Source organism: Salvelinus sp. IW2-2015, linkage group LG37 (genome assembly GCF_002910315.2).
Source record: "Salvelinus sp. IW2-2015 linkage group LG37, ASM291031v2, whole genome shotgun sequence".
Classification (NCBI taxonomy): Eukaryota; Metazoa; Chordata; class Actinopteri; order Salmoniformes; family Salmonidae; genus Salvelinus; species Salvelinus sp. IW2-2015.
Window position 1 is genome coordinate 10,640,208 of NC_036876.1, and position 22,950 is coordinate 10,663,157.

Below are 22,950 nucleotides of genomic sequence, written 5' to 3' on the forward strand. Positions count from 1 at the left end.
AGAAAACATACTACAATGTCAACAAAAAAAAGATTCCGGCGTCCACTGCCATTTACGACCAATCGAGGTACAGAAAAGGAGAAACTAGAAATATGACGGACAATTTACAGCAGCTTTCCCCACATTCAACATAAGCACAAATCAACATCAACCAGTGCCTACTCACTCACATGTACAGTGTTCTGAGACTCCACTAGGTCTTACATTAGGTACAGGAGACTCAACGTTATTATCATACATTCAATTCATTAAAAATAATGATCAACTCAACAAGTGATGAGAACATTGAAATAAAAATCAAGAAAACTTAAAAGAGGACTAATTCTTCAAAGATTTCTACAGCATATGTATATTGAAAAAATGTGGAATGTGTACAAAAAATATAGAGGTAATATATCAGTGCATATGCACAATGTTACAGCCAAGTGTACAACAACAGATACATATAAATACAAATATTTGGTATAGCTTGAAATAAATATTGATACAATCCACTTGTTTCACTGTGACTCCCCCATTGGGACATTTTTCATATCATCTTCATTGGTAAGGTTAAATAATTTGGCAATAGACAGTGTGGAGGTTTGAAAAAGTCTCAAGCAAACATAGTGTTTTATAACGGATGACTTTCTAGCATCGTGAGATGTTTTTAATCATGGATATCTGTGAAAGTTCAGAACTTCTGCGGAAATGTTGTCTAATTGATAGTAATGAAAGTGGAACACAAGACATTACCGCTGTGAATGGAAAATAAGTCATGGTTGGTTACTATGTAGTTAAAATTAAGGTGTTACTAGTGGTAAATATTTTTTGTAGGAGCATCTTAAAAAAAATCTTTAAAATAAATATGAGTGTAAACAGTAAAGCAAAGGAACCCTTGAACCATATAATTATGGAATGCAGTTAAATCATGGTTCTGCTCTACAATTTAGCAATCCATAAACCAACTTCCCCACCACTTGATACCCAACTTCTTCCCAAAATAATTACTTATAAAGCCTTCTGTAAAAAGTGTGTATCCAAACCATTTGGGAGACTGACTAAAAGTGTCATGGCACAAATTATAGAAAAATTAGGCTGTGTATTGGGTACAGAGTTAGGGTTAATATTTAGGGTCGTTTGAAGGTCTACATGGCCCTACAATCAACTTGAGGTTCTTAGTGATTTCCTTTTGAGTTTCTCTCAAAAGCAATTTCCCTTTAAAGTGGTTTCCGGAATGGGACAATAGAGCACAATGGAGCCCCTAKTAATGATTAGAAAGGGGACTAGGTTGCACTTGGTAACATGTCCTCGACTCTTGCAGAAGTTTGTGATCCAGTTCAGGCACTGTCAATCCTACGTCCTATAGAGAAAGACAAAAAGACTGTGTGTATCCACTGGCCAACCAAGACTACCACCGAGCTTAGATGGCACAAAACAGGGAGGTGAAGGCAGGCGGGGGGTGCTGAAAATGTGCACAGTGTATTCTCTGTCAGAGATGGCAGCCTATCGTCTGGTTCGAAGTGGAACAGAGCTCCTTCACTTATCTACACGTGAGTGCGGAATTGGTGGGGAAAGGTCAGCGGTTGCCTGCTCCTCAACGGGATGAACCACAGGACTTTCCAGGTAGTGCCAAACACCTCAGCCAGAGTCCGCTGCCAGGATTCCTTTGACCCACCACCAGCCCCGCCTCTGTGAAAGAGAAAGGAAAAATAATGTGCACAAGCATGCAAGTCCGAATGGTCCCTAAAGAGAAAAACAGAGGTCCCAACACTAACTCTTGTGGAACACCAAATTCAACAAAATGGTACTGAGATGATTTGTCAACTAGCAGGCTGGACAAATTGTTTCCATTCAGATAAGTAAAACATGAAACTGAAGAGGCTGTCCACAGAGCCCAACAAAGTCTGCAAGTACTAAGAGGATTTTCTTGTCCCTTGTATCAAAGGCAGCACAAAGGAGCAAAACCATTGTACTTACATTTTATTTGAGAAGTTAGCCATTTTCTCAATGGTGGTGGTGTCCTGTTAGGGGGTCACACAAGAGGGAAATAGTTTAAACAGTGAACATATTTGAGTAGTTTGCATGATCACAGACTGCCCTGGAACATTTATTTGCATTAATTAACAGGATGTGTGCTACTTAGCCAGGTAAACCTCTTCAAGTGGAGGCCTTACACACAAAGCGATTCACCAAACAGAAAACACACCAAATGCAAATGAGACTTTTTTTTATTAACCTTTATTTAACTTAGGCAAGACAGTTAGTAACAAACTCTAATTTACAATGACGGTCTACCCCGGCCAAACCCTAACCTGGACGAAGCTGCATTAATGCACCTGCCCACCTGTGCGGATTTCCAAAGGTTTCCAAAGTCAAGATGTTTTCTGAAAAGGACCTCTATCTGTTTAATCAACAATCAAAACACCTAACTATTACATGACTCTGCGTTTACTGTACATTTGTAACATATTGTTATCATCTTATTCCTGTTAGCTTGTTTTCTCGGTTAACAACAAACAACTAACCAACATCCTGCCATTGCCCTTCCTCCTTACCATATGTTTTGTTGTATTAAAATAGCCAATAGCTTCTGGTGGCGTACGTCTATACATTGAGACTTGGAGGTGTAGGGATTTATCCAATCAGCAAATCTTTTACTAAGCCTGTTCACAGGTCTGTGCAACAACAAGACGAGTGAGTATTGGACTAACTAGGCCTTCCTAAGCTGCGAGAAGAACCCATGTTTACCTACAGGAACAATAATGGCTTAGCAGTCCAGATGGTTTAAGTCAGCTGGGCTCACATTTAAGCTTTTAAGTCTATTGCACCTTGGTGTTGGTTCATTACATCCTGTCAATCCACTCACAGAGGTTAAAGGTGAGGGCTCATCTAGGTCATGACAGCCAAGGACACAGTAAAGTTTACAAACATATCCTAATATTCCAACTACTTCGAGAGCAATAGGTAACAATCTGGTCTAAGTGTGGATACACTAGTCACATACCCAGGGAACAGAACTGAGGCTGAATGGCATACATCAGTAAACAGTGCATAACATGCTACTTTGACATACAGTGCATTCGGGAAAGTATTCAGACCCCTTCACTTTTTTCATATTTTGTTATGTTACAGCCTTATTCTAAAATTTCTTCAAATTGTTTTTTCCCCCTCATCAATGTACACACAATATCCCATAATGACAAAGTGAAAACAGGTTTTTAGAAATATTTTCAAAGTTATAAAATAACAACAGAAATACCTTATTTACATAAGTATTCAGACCCTTTGCTATGAGACTCGAAATTGAGCTCAGAGGCATCCTGTTTCCACTGATCATCCTTGAGATGTTTCTACAACTTTATTGGAGTCCACCTTTAGTAAATTCAATTGATTGGACATGATGGGGCGGCAGGGTAGCCTAGTGGTTAGAGCATTGGACTAGTAACTGAAAGATTGCAAGTTCAAATCCCCGAGCTGACAAGGTACAAATCTGTTGTTCTGCTCCTGAACAGGCAGTTAACCCACTGTTCCTAGGCTGTCATTGAAAATAAGAATTTGTTCTTAACTGATTTGCCTAGTTAAATAAAGGTAAAAAATATATAACAAAAATTTGGAAAGGCACACACGTCTATATAAAGGTCCCACCGTTGACAGTGCATGTCAGAGCAAAAACCAAGCCATTAGGTCGAAGGAATTGTCCGTAGAGCTCCGAGAGAGGATTATGTCAAGGCACAGATCTGGGGAAGGGTACCAAAACATTTCGCAGCATTGAAGGTCCCCAAGAACACAGTGGCCTCCACCATCCCCAAGTTTGGAACCACCAAGACTCTTCTTAGAGCTGGCTGCCTGGCCAAACTGAGCAATCGGGGGACAAGAACCTGATGGTCACTGACAGAGCTCTCTGTGGAGATGGGAGAACCTTCCAGAAGGATCTCTGCAGCACCACCAATCAGGCCTTTATGGTAGTGACCAGATGGACCAGATGTGTGCCTTTCCAAATTTTTGTTATATATTTTTTACCTTTATTTAACTAGGCAAATCAGTTAAGAACAAATTCTTATTTTCAATGACAGMCTAGGAACAGTGGGTTAACTGCCTGTTCAGGRGCAGAACAACAGATTTGTACCTTGTCAGCTCGGGGATTTGAACTTGCAATCTTTCAGTTACTAGTCCAATGCTCTAATGCTCTAGCCACTCCTCAGTAAAAGGCACATGACAGCCTGCTTGGAGTTTGCCAAAAGGCAGCTAAAGGACTCTCAGACCATGAGAAACAAGATTTTCTGGTCTGATGAAACCAAGAGAACTCTTTGGCCTGAATGCCAAGCGTCACGTCAGGAAGAAATCAGGCCCTGCTCATCACCTGGCCATTACCATCCCTACGGTGAAGCATGGTGGTGGCAGCATCATGCTGTGGGGATGCTTTTCAGCAGCCGGGACTGGGAGACTAGTCTAGATTGAGGGAAAGATGAACAGAGCAAAGTACAGAGAGATCCTTGATGAAAACCTGCTCCAGAGAGCTCAGGACCTCAGACTGGGGCGAAGGCTCACCTTCCAACAGGAAAACAACCAAGACAACACAGCCAAGACAATGCAGAAGTGCCTTCGGGACAAGTCCCTGAATGTCCTTGAGTGGCCCAGTTAGAACCCGGACTTGAACCCGATCGAACATCTCTGGAGAGACCTAAAAATAGCTGTGCAGTGACACTCCCCATCCAACCTGACAGAGCTGGAGAGATCTGCAGAGAAGAATGGGAGAAACTCCCCAAATACAGGTGTGCCAAGAAGACTCAAGGCTGTAATTGCTGCCAAAGGTGCTTCAACAAAGTACTGAGTAAAGGGTCTGAATACTTATGTAAATGTGATATTTCCGTTTTTTTTATATATGCATTTGCAAAAATGTCTAAAAACCTGTTTTTGTTTTGTCATTATGGGATATTATGTGTAGATTGATGAGGGGGAAAAAAATATTTAATCAATTTTAGAATAAGGCTGTTACGTAACAAAATGTGGAAAAAGAGAAGGGGTCTGAAGACTTTCCGAATGCACAGTATAACAACAACTCTGATATTTACCTGACCACAATTTTCTGACCACAATCTGTAATGAGAGACAGTAGAGAGATTTGACTCACTGTCAGGATGCCAGCGAGCTGAGTATAGAAAAGGCTGCTCATGCCTCCGAACATCACCAGACCCATGATCGCAGACACTCGTATCAGGGCGAGCTCGTGACGTGCAGTAAACGCCTCCTATGAGAGAACAACCAGAAGAGRCCAAAGTCAACTTCACAGCACCATGCACATACCCCCGTCCTCCTTTCACACATTCAGCATACCATCTCCATTCAAATATTAATCATCAAAACATAGACGGGAGAGTGCTTTTTATGCGTCTAACAGACAGGGATCTGTAAGAACTTGATACCATACTTTCCAAGGAAATAGTCAAATCTTGACTTAGAAGGTAATCAAAAACTGTGACGAAATGCTTCCTTGTGATCGCTTTTACCAAATAGAACCAAGTCATGATTCAAACCATGTAGGGTTCTGTCCGGTGATAAATTCCTTGAATTACTGCTAGTTCAGTGTTGATAAGGCCTCACTTTTCATTCTTGACTTTACCTGGTCCAATGTGGTTAAGGGCTGGAAGTAATAGTACTGGCAGAAGTCCAGAGCCAGGGTGAACAAACTGAGGACCTGTGTGTAAAAACAGAGCTGCAAAAAGAGCCAGTGGTTGTCCTCCCCTACACAATTATTGATCCTGCCAGGAGACAAGAGGGAGAAAYGATACATTTTACAGGACTGCTCATAGGCCTAGTTACAAGCTAGTCAAATATCAAGCAGATTTTCCTAAGAGGATAAACTTTTTTTAGGCATAAACCGTTCAATTAGCTGTCTATTGCTTTTAGCAATGTGGCAAATGGCAATCCTGGGGGTGCTGCTAGAGAAGAGGTGCAGTGTGGGGTGTAAATACTGTACAGGCGGCCCCATCTCTTGGCCAGTTCGAGGAAAGACTATATCACCATCAGCTCTTTGAATGCTACACAAAATTCAAAATTTCCCCCCACAAAGAGCTGCCCTGTATAGCTGAATCTCCTAGGGGAGTGATAGAAGTGTCTGAAGCCTTACCATGGACAGTGGTGGTCCATTCTACGTACACAATGGCCACAACGACTGCAGTGGTGGGACCTTTTTGGTCTCATCATGTTGCACTTGCTACACATTTCCCACTGCTCTCGCTCTGAAACAAAGTAACAAAAAAGGTCTCCGTGTCATGACTGACCATGTCAAATGATAAACTTTTGTCATATAAAAAAACCTTATATATCAGCGGATCTTCTATCTGTATTCATGACACAGAGGGAGAGGCTGTGGAATGCCACATTACCTGAGTGAGGGATGTGGGGGTCGGTTGGGAGTCTACCCGGGTCGGCTGTAGAAGCTCTGAAAAGTGCTGCCATACAGAAGGCTGATGCTGAGTAGTAACCTAGGAGGAGAGGAACAGGATGACTATAGCAGTAAAAGTCTTTGATTAGTCAGAAATAACTCCTGGTCTGTGGGATTGATACTCACTGACAACCAAGGCCCAGTGGATATGACCCTCATAGAAATGTGGCAGCAGCACCAACTTGGGGACGAAGAAGGAGTTGTAGAGCCAGATGGCCAACACCACACTGATGCAGAACCAGCCCATGGGGTCCACCACAAAGTGCAGCCGAAGCTTCATGGTTCCTGTGACTTGGGTACACAGAGAGACGAAGTGTCATAACCTTCCCTGGAGAAAAAGATATGGATATGCCCATTGGCAGCTTATGATCAGTGTTAATCAATAGGTTAGGTTGCACTTGTGAAGGTCTTACTCAATAAAAATTGAGCTCATAGTCAACGTTATCTCACTTTCTCATTCTCTTCTGATTCTTATCGGATGCCTGTGTRCATCATGAATCAATGATGACATGTTAGTGTGCACCTCCCACCCATAAGTCACATTATGATACACACACACAATAATGCAATACATTCTGATTGTACCATAACATACTGACACTTTACTAGCTAGCAAAATATTTTCTGAAAGTAGTCCATGTCAAGCATACAAGGTAGACAGTAGACACATGAAAAATATATTGATTGCTGGCGAGCTTTTCTGACAGGTAGCTAGCTAGCTACGCGCGGGCTTGGTCTCTGTAGATAGCTAGCTAGAAGTAACAGATCAAAATGTAGCTAGCTATCACATGACTTTAGTTCCTCCACCTACACGTCAAGCTGGGGATATGTATTCCTAAAATTCAGAGGGTTACCCACTTATTAGTACTGTCTTTTCCAATGAGTCCACCGGTTCAGTTCTTAGTGGGTACTTCCGTGGAGATGCCGCAAATGAAATATTCTGTGACTGTGTTATGATTTGTTGTCAGAAAGATTAGTCCTGCTGCCATCTACTGGAGATGCGTTCGAACTTTTTTTGTATAATGTATTTTTTTGTAAGCCAAATAAAATATTATTCTGGTAGTGTTATTTGTATGCTTTATCTAATATATATATATATATATAATTGCAAAAAATAAATGTAATTGTCCCAGCATGCGATCTGAGGTCAAGGTTAATTTTCCTTACTACTTCCGCCTCACTTAACCGGCCGATTTCTTCTTGACAAGGGGTGCCATTTCTCTGTTTAGAAGTTACGATTACAACATTGTGATATTGGTGATACAATGGCATCACCTAACTCATATAAACTAAGCTGCTCCATACCTGGCCATGAAATGGATGTTAGAGGTCTTGCAGCGGCTTTTTTCCCTGACGGAGCCTTTATGTCTGTTTCCAGAGACCGAACCGGAAGAGTCTGGGTACCAAACTCAAGGTACCGCTAGTTAGCTAATTTAGCTTAGCTCAAATTACTATGTTTGTCTTACCATTTTAATGTTGTAAAGAGAATCATTTAGCAGCCCTTAGCCACACATATATCGATGCCCCTCTCAATTTACCATAACCATAATTTCAAGTCAAACCAACAAGTCTCTACTAAAGCATACTAGCTAGCTAACATAATTAGCGTTGTCATTCACTCAACTGTGCAACCAAACCACGCTATGGTCTGGACGTGTGGTTTCACTTCTAATATTTTCCCCCATTAATAACATTGCCACACAAACTGTACGGGACACAAACGTGACACAAGCTTTCTAAACTTTGAATGATAATCTATGCGCACAAGGTTTCTCTAGGCCATATGGCAAGTCGTTTTATAGCTAACAGTAAGCTTTTATATAAAGCTAGTCACTGAAAGAAGCCAGACTGTTCAGAAATAATTACTAGATTTGAAACCACATTGTTGCTGTTGTCCTGCTCTGTGTTTTCAATGTAATCAAGTTGAACTTTAAATAGAATATGTTCTGTGTCGCTATTCTCTCTACAGCCCAGACAGGGGTTTCACAGAAATGCATTGTATGACAGGCCATGAGAACTTTGTATCCTGTGTATGCATAATCGCTCCCAGCGACACGTATCCTCGGGGACTCATAGCCACAGGTGGAAACGACCACAACATCTGTGTTTTCACACTGGACCAACCACAACCATTGTTCATACTCAAGGGACACAAAAACACAGGTATAGTTGATATACTGTTGACGCAGGTAGCCTAGCAGGTAAGAGCGTGTGGCCAGTAACGAGCCAACTAGGTGAAAAAAAATCTGTCGATATGCCTTGAGCAAGGCACTTAATCCTAATTTCTCCTGTAAGTGCTCTGGATAAGAGCGTCTGCTAAATGACTGAAATGTAAATGTAATGCATCATTGTGGAACGACTAACTCAACTTGACTACTTAAAATACCAACTTGGTCTGTTGACGCTTTCGTTGTTTATAAGTAGAAACTGTCCATGTTACGTATGTCCACAGTGTGTGCACTGTCCTCTGGGAAGTTTGGAACACTACTGAGTGGCTCTTGGGACACCACAGCAAAAGTCTGGCTCAACGAGAAGTGCATGATGACCTTACAGGTAAAGTGTCTGAGATGTGTCTAGTATTTTTGATCTGGGTCATGTTCAGTAACAAAACGTTTTGCAACATAAAATGAAAATCTGTGTTCTAATTGGATAAATCTGAAATAGTTTTCTCCCTGCTAAACACAACCCAGGTGAGTGACCATGGCAAGTTGTGCTCTTTGTATTGTAGGGACACACAGCAGCAGTGTGGGCGGTGGTCATATTACCTGAACAAGGCCTCATGCTGTCTGGATCAGCTGACAAGACCATCAAGCTGTGGAAGGCTGGACGTTGTGAGAAGACGTTTACAGGTGAGAGATTAATGCACCCGTCGTGGAAATTCTACACAGGGACACACGATGTCAATCTTAAATGAATAATTCTTTATTAAGAGCAAGCTGGAGAGGTCGCAGTCAAACTTAGATACATAAAGTACCGGTCTGAAGCGACCTCCGTCAGGGCAGTTCTGTTAGATATCTCATATACTGCTTACACACACACAAGTTATATTTGCATGATTTAGCTTATTCGTTATTCATCATTAATTCATCATTAACGTTTGGTTCATGCATGTGACCGACCAATACCTCGTAAGACTTCTTCTCTCCAAGCTGAGACCTTCAAACTGAGATATCCCTTTCCGTTCTCAAAACAATGCTCTGGGCGTACTGCCAAATTGCAGATACTGATAGTGAGGGTTCCTCCCAGGCATGTTCAATCAGGCACTTGCATGAACACAGAAATGTGTTATTAGAAAAGCACAAACATAACATTTTTCATCACACACCCACTACCAACGTTGCCCCCTATAAATATTGTGGCAGTTCTGGGGCCAGACGTCACTAAATGTCCTTGTCTATCCCAGGTCATGAGGACTGTGTCAGGGGGCTAGCGGTGGTCAGCGACCTGGAATTCTTCTCCTGTAGCAACGACGCCACTATTAGGAGATGGCTGGTGACTGGAGAATGTGTGCAAGTGTACTACAGCCATACCAACTACATCTACAGCCTGGCCGTTTTCCCCAATGGACAAGGTACAGTATGGATGACTGAACCCTGAGAATCTACTAGTGCCCTGTTTGTGGAACCACTATGCCCTAGGAAAGTGTGACAATCTGTTGGTGATTCATAGTTTTAGTTATCTGTCCTTGTGTATTGTAATCTATAGGCTGATATGCTCCTACTTAAATGTAGTTTGGTGTATAATTTGTAAATAGTTAACAGAACCTTTTGTATTGTTATTGGCCGCTTGTCTTTTTTTGTGATTCATAGTCGAAAAGATAACTCCTGCACACAAAATATTATCTCTGCACATTTACTGTGTTGACGTTTCCATCAGACATTTTTCTAGACAAATGGTTGGTGCTCCGCTCCCTTCTCAGATTTCGTAAGCACAGGAGAGGACCGGACCTTGAGGATATGGAAGCAGGGCGACTGCCAACAGACCATCCGTCTCCCAGCCCAGTCCGTGTGGTGCTGTTGCATCCTGCCTAACGGGGATATAGCTGTGGGCGCCAGGTAAACCCCACTGTCTATTTACTTTGTGGCATATGGGCACCTATACTGCTACTCCACCAAAAATTATAAGCCAAATACAATAATCTTCTCTTTGGTGTATGCTCATACAATATCATGATGCCCCACTACCTCCTTATAGCTTCACACACAGGGTAAACATAGTTGGAAGTGAGGTGAGAGCGATATTTCTGATATGACCTTGCTTTTGTGTCACCGGTCGTGTTATTTGCCTTACAGTGACGGCCTCATCAGAGTGTTCACTGAGGTGGATGATCGTATGGCCAGCCCCCAGGACCTCCAGGCCTTCGAGGACGAGCTCTCCAAGACCACCATCGACCCCAAGACAGGGGACCTGGGGGACATCAAGATGGAGGATCTTCCAGGAAGGGAGCACCTCGAGGAGCCTGGTAAATTAATTTGTATCTGCATGTTCTATTATATTATTCCATTCCACTATATACAGTGAGCTCCAAAGGTATGGGGACAGTGACAAATGTGCTGTTGTTTTGGCTCTGTACATTGAAATGATACAATGACAATGAGGTTAAAGTGCAGACTGTCAGCTTTAATTTCATCCACATCGGGTTAACTGTTTAGAAATTACAGCACTTTTTTTACATAGTCCTCCCATTTTAGGGGACCAAAAGTATTGGGACAAATTCACCTGTGTATTAAAGTAGTTCAAAGTTTAGTATTTGGTCCCATATTCCTAACATGCAATGATTACATCAAGCTTGTGACTCTACAAACTTGTTGGATGCATTAGCTGTTTGTTTTGGTTGTGTTTCAGATTATTTTTTGAAATGAATGGTAAATAATGTATTGTCATTTTGGAGTCATTGTTATTGTGAATAAGGATAGCATATTTTTTTAAACACTAATACATTAATGTGGATGCTACCATGATTATGGATAGTCCTGAATAAATCGTGAATAATGATGAGTGAGAAAGTTACAGATGCACAAAGATCATACCCCCAAGACATGCTAACCTCTCACCATTACAATAACAGGGGAGGTTAGCATTTTATATCATACCCCCAAGACATGCTAACCTCGTCACAGTTACAGATAACAAGGGCAGGTTAGCATTTTAAATCATACCCCCAAGACATGCTAACCTCTCAGCATTACAGTAACAGGGGAGGTTAGACATTTTATATCATACCCCAAGACATGCTAACCTCTCACCATTACAATAACAGGGGAGTTGAGCATTTTATATCATACCCCAAGACATGCTAACCTCTCACCATTACAATAACAGGGCAGGTTAGCATTTTAGATCATACCCCAAGACAATTGCTAGCCTCTCACCATTACAGTAACAGGGGAGGTTAGCATTTTATATCATACCCCCAAGACATGCTAACCTCTCACCATTACAGTAACGGGAGGGTAGCATTTTGGGGGGGGGGTTATGGTATTTGTGCTAAATACAAAGTGCTGGAGTACAGAGCCAAAACAAAAAACAAATGTGTCACTGTCCCAATACTTTTGGAGCTCAATGTACAGTCGTGGCCAAAAGTTTTGAGAATGACACAAATATTTATTTTCACAAAGTTTGCTGCTTCAGTGTCTTTAGATATTTTTGGCAGATGTTACTATGGAATACTGAAGTGTAATTACAAGTATTTCATAAGTGTCAATGGCTTTTATTGACAATTACATGAAGTTGATGCAAAGAGTCAATATTTGCAGTGTTAACCTTTTTTTTTTCAAGGCCTCTGCAATCCGCCCTGGCATGCTGTCAATTAACTTCTGGGCCACATCCTGACTGATGGCAGCCCATTCTTGCATAATCAATGCTTGGAGTTTGTCAGAATTTATGGGTTTTTGTTTTTCTACCCGCCTCTTGAGGATTGACCACAAGTTCTCAATGGGATTAAGGTCTGGGGAGTTTCCTGGCCATGGACCCAAAATATGGATGTTTTGTTCCCCGAGCCACTTAGTTATCACTTTTGCCTATAGCAAGGTGCTCCATCATGCTGGAAAAGGCATTGTTCATCACCAAACTGTTCCTGGATGATTGGGAGAAGTTGCTCTCGGAGGATGTGTTGGTACCATTCTTTATTCATGGCTGTGTTCTTAGGCAAAATCGTGAGTGAGTCCGCTCCCTTGGCTGAGAAGCAACTTCACACATGAATGGTCTCAGGATGCTTTACTGTTGGCATGACACAGGGCTGATGGTAGCGCTCACCTTCTCTTCTCCGGACAAGCTTTTTTCTGGATGCCCCAAACAATCGGAAAGGRGATTCATCAGAGAAAATGACTTTACACCAGTCCTAAGCTGTCCAATCCCTGTACCTTTTGCAGAATATCAGTCTGTCCCTGATGTTTTTCCTGGAGAGAAGTGGCTTCTTTGCTGCCCTTCTTGACACCAGGCCATCTTCCAAAATTCTTCGCCTCACTGTGCGTGCAGATGCACTCACACCTGCCTACTGCTATTCCTGAGCAAGCTCTGTACTGGTGGTGCCCCGATCTCGCAGCTGAATCAACTTTAGGAGACGGTCCTGGCGCTTGATGGACTTTGAACGCCCTGAAGCCTTCTTCACAACAATTGAACCGCTCTCCTTGAAGTTCTTGATGATCCCATAAATTGTTGATGTAGGTGCAATCTTACTGTCAGCAATATCCTTGCCTGTGAAGCCCTTTWTGTGCAAAGCAATGATGACGGCACGTGTTTCCTTGCAGGTAACCATGGTTGACAKAGGAAGAACAATTATTCCAAGCACCACCACCCTCTTGAAGCTTCCAGTCTGTTATTCGAACTCAATCAGCATGACAGAGTGATCTTCAGCCTTGTCCTCGTCAACACACACCCGTGTTAACGAGAGAATCACTGACATGATGTCAGCTGGTTCTTTTCTGGCAGGGCTGAAATGCAGTGGAATTGTTTTGGGGGAATTCAGTTCATTTGCATGGCAAAAAGGGACTTTGCAATTAATCTGATCACTCTTCATAACATTCTGGAGTATATGCAAATTGCCATCATACAAACTGAGGCAGCAGACTTTGTGAAAATTAATATTTGTGTCATTCTCAAAACTTTTGGCCACGACTGTATGTATTAATATTTATAGTCGGGTCCAAAATTATTGGCACCGTTGATAAAGATGAGCAAAAAACACTGAATTAAATAATACAAATAGCTACAGTGCCTTCAGAAAGTATTCACACCATTTGACTTTTTCCACATTTTGTTGTTACAGCCTGAATACATTTTTTTGCCTAAATAAGTCCAGGAGTAAAAATGTGCATGGACTCACTCTGTGTGCAATAATAGTGTTTAACATGATTGTTCAATGACTACCTCATATCTGTATCCACACATACAATTATCTCTAAGGTCCTTCAGTCGAGCAGTGAATTTCAAACACAGATTCCCTGACAAAGACCAGGGAGGTTTTCCAATGCCTCACGAAGAAGGGCACCTATTGGTAGATGGGTATTAATAAAAAAATAGACATTGAATATCCCTTTGATCATGGTGAAGTTATTAATTACACTTTGGATGGTGTATCAATACACCCAGTCATAACAAAGATACAAGCGTTTTTTCTTACTCAGTTGCCGAAGAGGAAGGAAACCGCTCAGGGATTTCACCATGAGGCCAATGGTGACTTTAAAMCAGTTACAGGGTTTAATGGCTGTGATAGGAGAAAACTGAGGATGGAACAACGTTGTAGTTASTCCACAATACTAACCTAATTGGCAGTGAAAAGGAACCCTGTACAAAAATAAATATTCCAAAACATGCATCAAGGCACTAAAGTAACACTGTGAAAAATTTGGCAAAGCAATTCAATTTTTGTCCTGAATACAAAGTGTTGTGTTTGATTTGCCCCAAACATATTACTGAGTACCACTCTCCATATTTTCAAGCAAAGTGGTGGCTGTCATGTTATGTGTATGCTTGTAATCATTAAGGACTGGARTTTTTCAGGATAAAAAAAAAAGAAATGGAATGGAGCTAAGCACAGGCAAAAACACAAGGCCAAATATACACTGGAGTTGCCTACCAAGAAGACAGTGAATATTCCTGAGTGGCCGAGTTAGTCTTGACTGAAATCTACTTGAAAATCTATGGCAAGACCGAAAAATGGTTATCTAGCAATGATCATCAACCAATTTGAAAGAGCTTGAAGCATTTTTAAAAGAATAATGGGCAAATGTTGCACAATGCAGGTGTGGAAAGCTCTTAGACTCTTACCCAGAAAGACTCACAGCTGTAACTGCTGCCAAAGGTGCTTCTACAAAGTATTGACTCAGTGGTGTAAATTGTTTATTTTATKTATTTCATTTGCAAACATTTCTAAAACCGTATTGTGTGTAGATGGTTGAGGAAATAATATTGACACCAATACGGTGAATGAGTTTATCAGGAAGTGCATAGGAGATGTTGTACCCACTGTGACTATTAAAACCTACCCCAACCAGAAACTGTGGATGTATGGGAGCATTTGCGCAAAATTACAGTGTAGTTATTCCCTCCGCAAAGCAATCAAGCAGGCTAAATGTCGGTATAGGGACAAAGTTGAGTCCCAGTTCAACGACTCAGACACGAGACGGATGTGGCAGGTTCTACAGACAATCACAGAATATAAAAGGACAGCCAGCCACGTCGCGGACACCGACGTCTTGCTTCCGGACAGGCTGAACACCTTCTTCGCTTGCTTTGAGGATAATAGTGCCACCGACGCGGCCCGCTATCAAGGACTGTGGGCTCTCCTTCTCCGGAGCCGGAGTAAGACATTTAAGCGTGTTAACCTTCGCAAGGCTGCCGGCCCAGATGGTACCCCTAGCCGCGTCCTTAGAGCATGCGCAGACCAGCTGGCTGGTGTGTTTACAGAATAATTCAATCTCCCTATCCCAGTCTGTTGTCCCCACATACTTCAAGATGGCCACCGTTGTCCCTGTACCTAAGAAAGCAAAGAAAATTTAACTAAATGACTATCGCCCCGTAGCACTCACCTCTGTCATCAGGAAGTGCTTTGAGAGACTAGTCAAGGATCATATCACCTCCACCTTACCTGCCACCCTAGACCCACTTCAATTTGCTTACTGCCCCAATAGATCAACAGACGATGCAATCGCCCCACCACACTGCACACTGCCCTGTCCCATCTGTACAAGAGCCATACCTATGTAAGAATGCTGTTCATTGACTATAGCTCAGCATTCAACACCATAGTTCCCTCCAAGCTCATCATCAAGCTCGAGGCCCTGGGTCTGAACCCCGCCCTGTGCAACTGGGTCCTGGACTTCCTGACGGTTCGCCCCCAGGTGGTGAAAGTAGCTCTTCCCTGATCCTTAACACTGGGGCCCCACAAGGGTGGGTGCTCAGCCCCATCCTGTACTCCTTGTTCACCCATGACTGCGTGGCCACGCACACCTCCAACTCAATCGTCAAGTTTGCAGACGACACAACAGTAGTAGGCTACCAACAACGATGAGACAGCCTACAGTGAAGAGGTGAGGGCTCTGGGAGTGTGGTGCCAGGAAAATAAACTCACTCCTTAGTCAACAAAACTAAGGAGATAATCGTGGACTTCAGGAAACAGCAAAGGGAGCATCCCCCTATCCACATCGATGGGACACCAGTGGAGAAGGTGGAAAGCTTCAATTTCCTCGGCGTACACATCACTGACAAACTGAAATGGTCCGCCCACACAGACAGTGTGGTGAAGGCGCAACAGAGCCACGTCAACCTCAGGAGGCTAATGAAATTTGGCTTAATACCTAAAACCCTCACAAACTTTTACAGATGCACAATTGAGAGCATCCTGTCAGGCTGTATCACCGCCTGGTAAGGCAACTGCACCACCCACAACCGCAAAGCTCTCCAGAKGGTGGTGCGGTCTGCCCAACGTATTACCGGTGGCAAACTTCCCCGCCCTCCTGGAGATCTACAGCACCTGATGCCATAGAAAGGTCAAAAAGATCAAGGACATCAACCACCCGAGCCACTGCCTGTTCACCCCGCTACCATCCAGAAGGCGAGGTCAGTACATGTGCATCAAAGCTGGGACCGAGAGACTGAAAAACAGCTTCTATCTCAAGGCCATCGGACTGCTAAACAGCCATCACTAGCACATCAGAGGCGGCTGCCTATAGACATGGATTAGGAATCACTGGCCACTTTTAGGAATGGATCACTAGCCACTTTAAAAATATTTACGTATCTAGCATTACTCATCTCTTATATATAAACTGCACTCCACACTATTCTACGGCATCTTAGTCACTTAAATTGTGTTTACATATTGCATCACCCATTTCATTTGTGTATACTGTATTGTATTCTATACTACACCACTGACTGTTAAACAGCCATCTCCAGCACATCAGAGGCGGCTGCCTATAGACAGATTAGGAATCACTGGCCACTTTAAGGAAATGAAACACTAGCCACTTTAATAATGTCACCGTTTCTTGTATTACACATCTCATATGGATAAACTGTACTCTCTACTATTCTACAGTATCTTAGTCACTTTAATTGTGTGTAAATATTGCATCACCCATCTCGTATGTATATACTGTATTCTATACTGTGCCGCTGTATCTTAGTCCAATGTCGCTCTGACATATATATATTCTTAATCCATTCCTTACTTAGATTTCCATGTATTTTGGGTATATGTTGCGAAACTGTTTGATATTACTTGTTAGATATTACTGCACTGTCGGAGCTAGAAGCACAAGCATTTYGCTACACCCCCAATAACATCTGCTAAACACGTTTATGTGACCAATAAATTTGATTTGATTTGGGTAAGAGAAAAACATATTTAATCCATTTTTGAATTCCATCTGTAACAACAAAATGTGGAATAAGTCAAAGGGGTATGAATATTTTCTACTAATACAATTGCTTAGAGAAAGACATTTTGTTTAACCAGAAAAAAAATCTCTCAAAAAGATAGGTTTCAAAATTGTCACACCGGTTTTCAATACCTCACCCTATGCCTGGAGTTTGCTAAACGGCATTGGCACCTGGGTTGGAACCGGTGCTATGATCAGATGACATACAGCTCTTTGACCACACACACCAGTGGTGGGTTTTGCGTCGAAGGAAAGATGCAGAAAAGAACCCCATTCATACTGTGACATACGGTGGTGGATCTTTGAATGTATGGGGTTATTTTGCTTCCACTGGTCCTGGGGCCCTTKTTAAGGTCAACATCATCATGAACTTTACCCAGAACCAGGAGAGTTTTGACAAAAACCTGGTTGCCTCTGCCAGGAGGCTGAAACTGGGCCGCAAGTGGATCTTCCAGCAAGACAATAACACCAAGCACACAACAAAATCCACAAAGAAATGGTTAATTGACCACAATATCAACATTTTGCAATGGCAATCTCAGTCTCCTGACTTGAACCCCATTTGAAAACCAGTGGTTAAACATGTGGCAGTCTGTAAGTGCAGATGAAGGATATCAAGGATCTGGAAAGATTTTGTATGGAGGAATGGTCTAAGATCCTTGCCAATCTGTTCGGCGGCTCCCTGGTCTAAGATCCTTGCCAATCTGTTCTCCAATCTCATTATCCTTGCAAGGTGATGTATTGAAAACAGGGGTGCCAATAATTTGACCCCTGTCTTTTTGAGAAAAAAAGTCAACAATCTCTTTCTCTGAGCAATTGAATGAGTATAAAATGTAATTCTCACCCCCCAAAAATGCATACAATATACAGTAGCTCAGTATTTTTTATTTAATTTATAGTAGATTTTGCTTGTCTTTATCAAGGGTGCCAATAACTTTGGACCTGACTGTATATATTCAATGAATAGAAGCTCTAAAGACATTACATGCACAGAATCACTGTTTGGCTATTATTGTTTTTTGCACCTACAGTCACTGACATCTTACATGAATGATCAACTTATTTGACCAATCGTCAAGCTTTATTAAAACCACAGATGCACATGAACGTGGAGTTATCCAGATAACATCCTTGTTGTATTGTAGTGCATACAATATGATTACACATTAAGATGTCTGTTTGTCTGTCTCCCAGGGAACCGGGACGGCCAGACACGGCTTATCAAAGAGGGCCAGAAGGTGGAGGCGTACCAGTGGAGCGTGGCCGACAGCCGCTGGATGAAGATTGGAGATGTGGTGGGAGGGTCCAACCAGCAGACCTCCAAGAAAGTCAACTATGAGGGGAAGGTGAGGTGAATGGTGATAACAATAGATAGATAGCTAATTTTCCTCAGAGGAAAATGATTGTACGCTGTACTAAAATACAATCAATGTCCAGAGTACAGACGCAAGGCACATTATTCACAAGTGATTTCATCTACACTTAACTGAAGCGAGCTGTCACACAGTGAATCTCTCAACACAGGTCCAAGCCATCTTCTGAATGATTTTCCAGGAGTACGACTTTGTCTTCACCATCGACATCAACGAGGGTGGCCCGTCCATGAAGCTGCCCTACAACGTGACAGACGACCCGTGGCTGACAGCCCACAACTTCCTGCAGAAGAACGAGCTCAGCCCCATGTTCCTGGACCAGGTGGCCAACTTCATCATCGAAAACACCAAAGGACACACCTTGGGAGCCGCCGCGCCCAGCGCTGCTGACCCATTCACTGGTAGGGCCACTAAGCCATCTTCATACTATAGGCTGCTACATTACATTTTCAGATTCTTAACACACACCGGCCCAGCTCAGTAGTATCAACCCATTCACTGGTAGGGCCACTGAGCCATCTTCATACTATAGGCTGCTACATTACATTTTCAGATTCTTAACACACACCGGCCCAGCTCAGTAGTATCAACCCATTCACTGGTAGGGCCGACTGGCCATTTTCACTCTATAGGGTGATCATTCCCTTTTCTAACACACAGTGCGCAAAGTTACCGTAGCATTTGAAATAGACAGGTCATGGAAATTCAAATTGAGTTTAGAATACCACACTAACTGTATTTTCACCCTGCTTTTATCATGTTCACCATTAGGCTCAGGCCGATACATTCCTGGAGCTGCTGACAACAGAGCAGGCTTTGGGGCTGACCCCTTCACAGGTAAATAAACACAAATATAATTTTCTTGTACATTTCAGTTTGATGAGGACATGCTGTTCTAATACGTTTTAATATGGTGTTTTCCCCAGGCACTGGGCGGTACATCCCAGGATCGGGGACTCCTACAGGGGCTCCGGTGGGAGTGGCAGACCCCTTCACAGGTTAGTCACTATAGCAACTGCTTCAATGTCAAGGGTTTAGGTCGCATTAACACTTAAATGTGTTTTTCCCCCCAAAAAATGACACGTAAAAGACAAAACCCAATAACACTGCTAAAGCAGATCATCTTTTGTTTGGTTGAGAGGTAGGGCTAACACTTCTACCCCCCTCTTGTCTTCCCAGGTGAGGGTGCCTACTCCTCGGCTGCCTCGAGGCAGACCTCCACAAACATCTACTTCCCAAAAACGGACGGTGTGACCTTCGAGCAGGCTAACGCCACACAGATAATGGGTAAGCACTGAACAAAACATGATTTTTTKATATTTTACGAGCAGTAATAATCAGTGTCTATTTATTCAGCGTGAAAAACTGATCAACCAGCACTATCGCTGAACTGAAATAATGTGGATAGCAATATGGAAACCTTACTACAGTAAATACATACTGGGTATTATAAAGTGTCTGTTTCATTCTCAATGGCATCTCTTTATAATAACTTTGCCCTTTCACCAGCCAAGCTGAAGGAGCTGAATGGTGGAGCACCTGGGGAATACAGGCTGACTGAGGAGGTCCTGGAGAGCCTGGAGAAACTGCTGGTGTCTGTCTGTAACCCCTGTGCCTCAGAGCAGCCCACCACAGAGCAGATCAGCCTGCTCTGGAAGACCTCCCACTGGCCAGAAGGTAGGCTAACACACATCTTGGGCAGGATTTGGGTTTATCCCACTAGACTAGTGCAGAGGTGGGCAATTCTGATCCTGGCGAGCCGCAATGTGTGCAGGCTTTTGCTTCCAGTCACTAGYAAACTGATTTATAGTGAACAAAAATAAACGCAACATGTAAAGTGTTGGTCCCATGTTTCATGAGCTGAAATAAAAGATCCCAGAAATTTTCCACACGTACAAAAATATTATTTCTCTCTAATATTGGGCACATTTGTTTGCAATCGCTGTTAGTGAGCATTTCTCCTTTGCCAAGATAATCCATCCACCTGACAGGTGTGGCATATCAAGAAGCTGATTTAACAGCAGGATCATTACACAGGTGCACCTTGTGCGGGGGACAATAAAAGTCCACTTAAATGTGCAGTTTTATGTCTCAAGTTTTGAGGGAGTGTGCAATTGGCATACTGACTGCAGGAATGTCCACCAGAGCTGTTGCCAGAGAATTTAAAGTTAATTTCTCTACCATAAGCCACCTCCAATGTCATTTTAGAGAATTTGGCAGTATGTCCAACCGCAGACCAGGACCTCCAGATCCGTCTTTTTCACCTGCGGGATCATCTGAGACGAGCCACCAGGAAAGCTGATGAAACTGTGGGTTTGCACAACCAAAGAATTTCTGCACAAACTGTCAGAAACCGTCTCAGGGAAGSTCATCTGCGTGCTCGTAGTTTTCACCAAGGTCTTGACCTGACTGTAGTTTTGCTTCAGTGGGCAAATGCTTACCTTCGATGGCCACTGGCATGCTGGAGAAGTGTGCTCTTCATGGATGAATCCCAGTTTCAATTGTAGTTATTGTGACAGGGTAGGAACCAAAGTGTTGACAAGTGTTTCCTATTGGGCCCTATAATCTTTGGGTATATCTTAGAACTTCATGTAGTTAACATATTCTTGCTTTGCGTATTTGATTTAGAAGATACTGTTGCACAAATTATCACTGGTATTATCAGACTGTATAGCTACAGGCTCTGTCGCAGCTGGCCGCGACCGGGAGACCCATGGGGCAGCGCACAATTGGCCCAGCTTCGTCTGGGTTAGGGGAGGGTTTGGCTGGCAGGGATGTCCTTGTCCCATCGCGCACTAGCGACTCCTATGGCGGACCGGGCGCAGTGCACGCTGACACGGTCGCCAGGTGTACWGTGTTTCCTCCGACACATTGGTGYGGCTGGCTTCCGGGTTAAGTGGGCATTGTGTCAAGAAGCAGTGCGGCTTGGCTGGGTCGTGTTTCGGAGGATGCACGGCTCTCGACCTTCGCCTCTCCCGAGTCCGTACGTGAGTTGCATCTATGAGACAAGACTGTAACTACCAATTGGATACTACGAACGTGGGGAGAAATAGGGGTAAAAAAAGAAACAAACTAATAGTGTAATTATAGAACACTAGTGGATGTATATTAAGAAGCAAAGTGAAAACAGCATCGTTGTCTTCATTGTTGCATGTGCAGCATTGACCATGCAGCGCCCTTGCCCAGTCATGTGAAGTCTGTAGATTAGAGCCTATTGAATTCATTTCAATTGACTGATTTCCTTATTTGAACTGTAACTCAGTAAAATCTTTTATAATTGTTGCATGTTGCGTTTATATTTTTGTTCAGTATAGATAGTCAAGCAATGGTCAGGTGTGTTAGAGTGGACTGCAAGCCCCCAGCACTGTTATTGCTCACTCTTGCACTTTACCCTCTGAAGTCCTGATAAGCATTTTATTATTTTACTTCAGTTTCATTGTTTTAAGAATAAAGGTATGTGAAACTGTTGCACATTACAATAATTGAACATATGGTAATGTACCATTTTCATTGAGCTGTGATCACCTGTTCTCTCCTGTCCTGCAGACATCGTCTTCCCCGTCCTGGACATCCTGCGGCTGGCGGTGCGCCACCCGCAGGTCAACGACAGCCTGTGYGGCGGCGGTGACGCGGATGATGGCGTGGCGCTCTGCAACCACCTGCTGAGCCTGATGAAGCCTCAGGGTCGGCCAGCCAATCAGATGCTGGCGCTGCGGATACTGTGCAACTGCTTCAGTGGCTGGCGAGGCCGGGCCCTCCTATTGGCCCAACGGGAGGCTGTCCTGTCCCACGCCGCCGACCTCTGCTCTGTTTGCAACAAGAACATTCACATCGCCTTGGCGACTCTCGTTCTCAACTACGCTGGCTCACTCCACGGCCAGCCCGACCTGGAGGCCAAGGCCCAGTGTCTGTCGGTGGCCAGCGCGGCACTGGAGTCGGTGCAGGACAAGGAGGCAGTGTTCAGGCTACTGGTGGCGCTGGGAACCACAGTGGCCTCTGACCAGACAGCCCAAGACCTGGCCAAGTCACTGGGGGTCATGTCACAGATCGCCAAGTACACCTCGGTCACCGACCCGGCCAAGGTCGGCGAGTGCTGCCAGCTGGTTTTAAAAGAACTGCAGTGATCTGATTTCCTCTCCTTATATTATTACTAGTCTCTGTTCAAGTGTTTAATTGACTTTTGAGACTATTGGATTGCATGTGCTGCAATAAAAATATGTACAAATTGGATCTTTCATGAAGCCTGACTTGTCTTTATTAATTATAA

At 43.2% G+C, this 22,950-nt stretch overlaps 2 protein-coding genes across 2 annotated transcripts; one reads left to right on the plus strand and one right to left on the minus strand.

The window, feature by feature from the left end:
• Positions 1 to 567: 567 nt before the first annotated feature.
• Positions 568 to 7,362, minus strand: LOC111960454 (palmitoyltransferase ZDHHC21-like). Its single transcript, XM_023982456.3, has 8 exons — positions 7,286 to 7,362; positions 6,554 to 6,718; positions 6,369 to 6,467; positions 6,110 to 6,221; positions 5,603 to 5,741; positions 5,114 to 5,230; positions 1,960 to 2,003; positions 568 to 1,671 (listed from the first exon to the last, which is right to left on the minus strand). Exons 2-8 carry the CDS (start codon positions 6,705 to 6,707, stop codon positions 1,527 to 1,529), a joined length of 810 nt encoding a protein of 269 aa, XP_023838224.1. The 5' UTR covers positions 6,708 to 6,718; positions 7,286 to 7,362; the 3' UTR covers positions 568 to 1,526.
• A 246-nt stretch (positions 7,363 to 7,608) lies between these two features.
• On the plus strand, positions 7,609 to 22,918 carry LOC111960441 (phospholipase A-2-activating protein). Its single transcript, XM_023982434.2, has 14 exons — positions 7,609 to 7,841; positions 8,397 to 8,590; positions 8,880 to 8,980; positions 9,156 to 9,276; positions 9,831 to 9,998; positions 10,347 to 10,482; positions 10,720 to 10,889; positions 18,505 to 18,656; positions 18,865 to 19,084; positions 19,455 to 19,520; positions 19,610 to 19,681; positions 19,863 to 19,970; positions 20,193 to 20,360; positions 22,230 to 22,918. Exons 1-14 carry the CDS (start codon positions 7,693 to 7,695, stop codon positions 22,805 to 22,807), a joined length of 2,403 nt encoding a protein of 800 aa, XP_023838202.1. The 5' UTR covers positions 7,609 to 7,692; the 3' UTR covers positions 22,808 to 22,918.
• Positions 22,919 to 22,950: the final 32 nt, after the last annotated feature.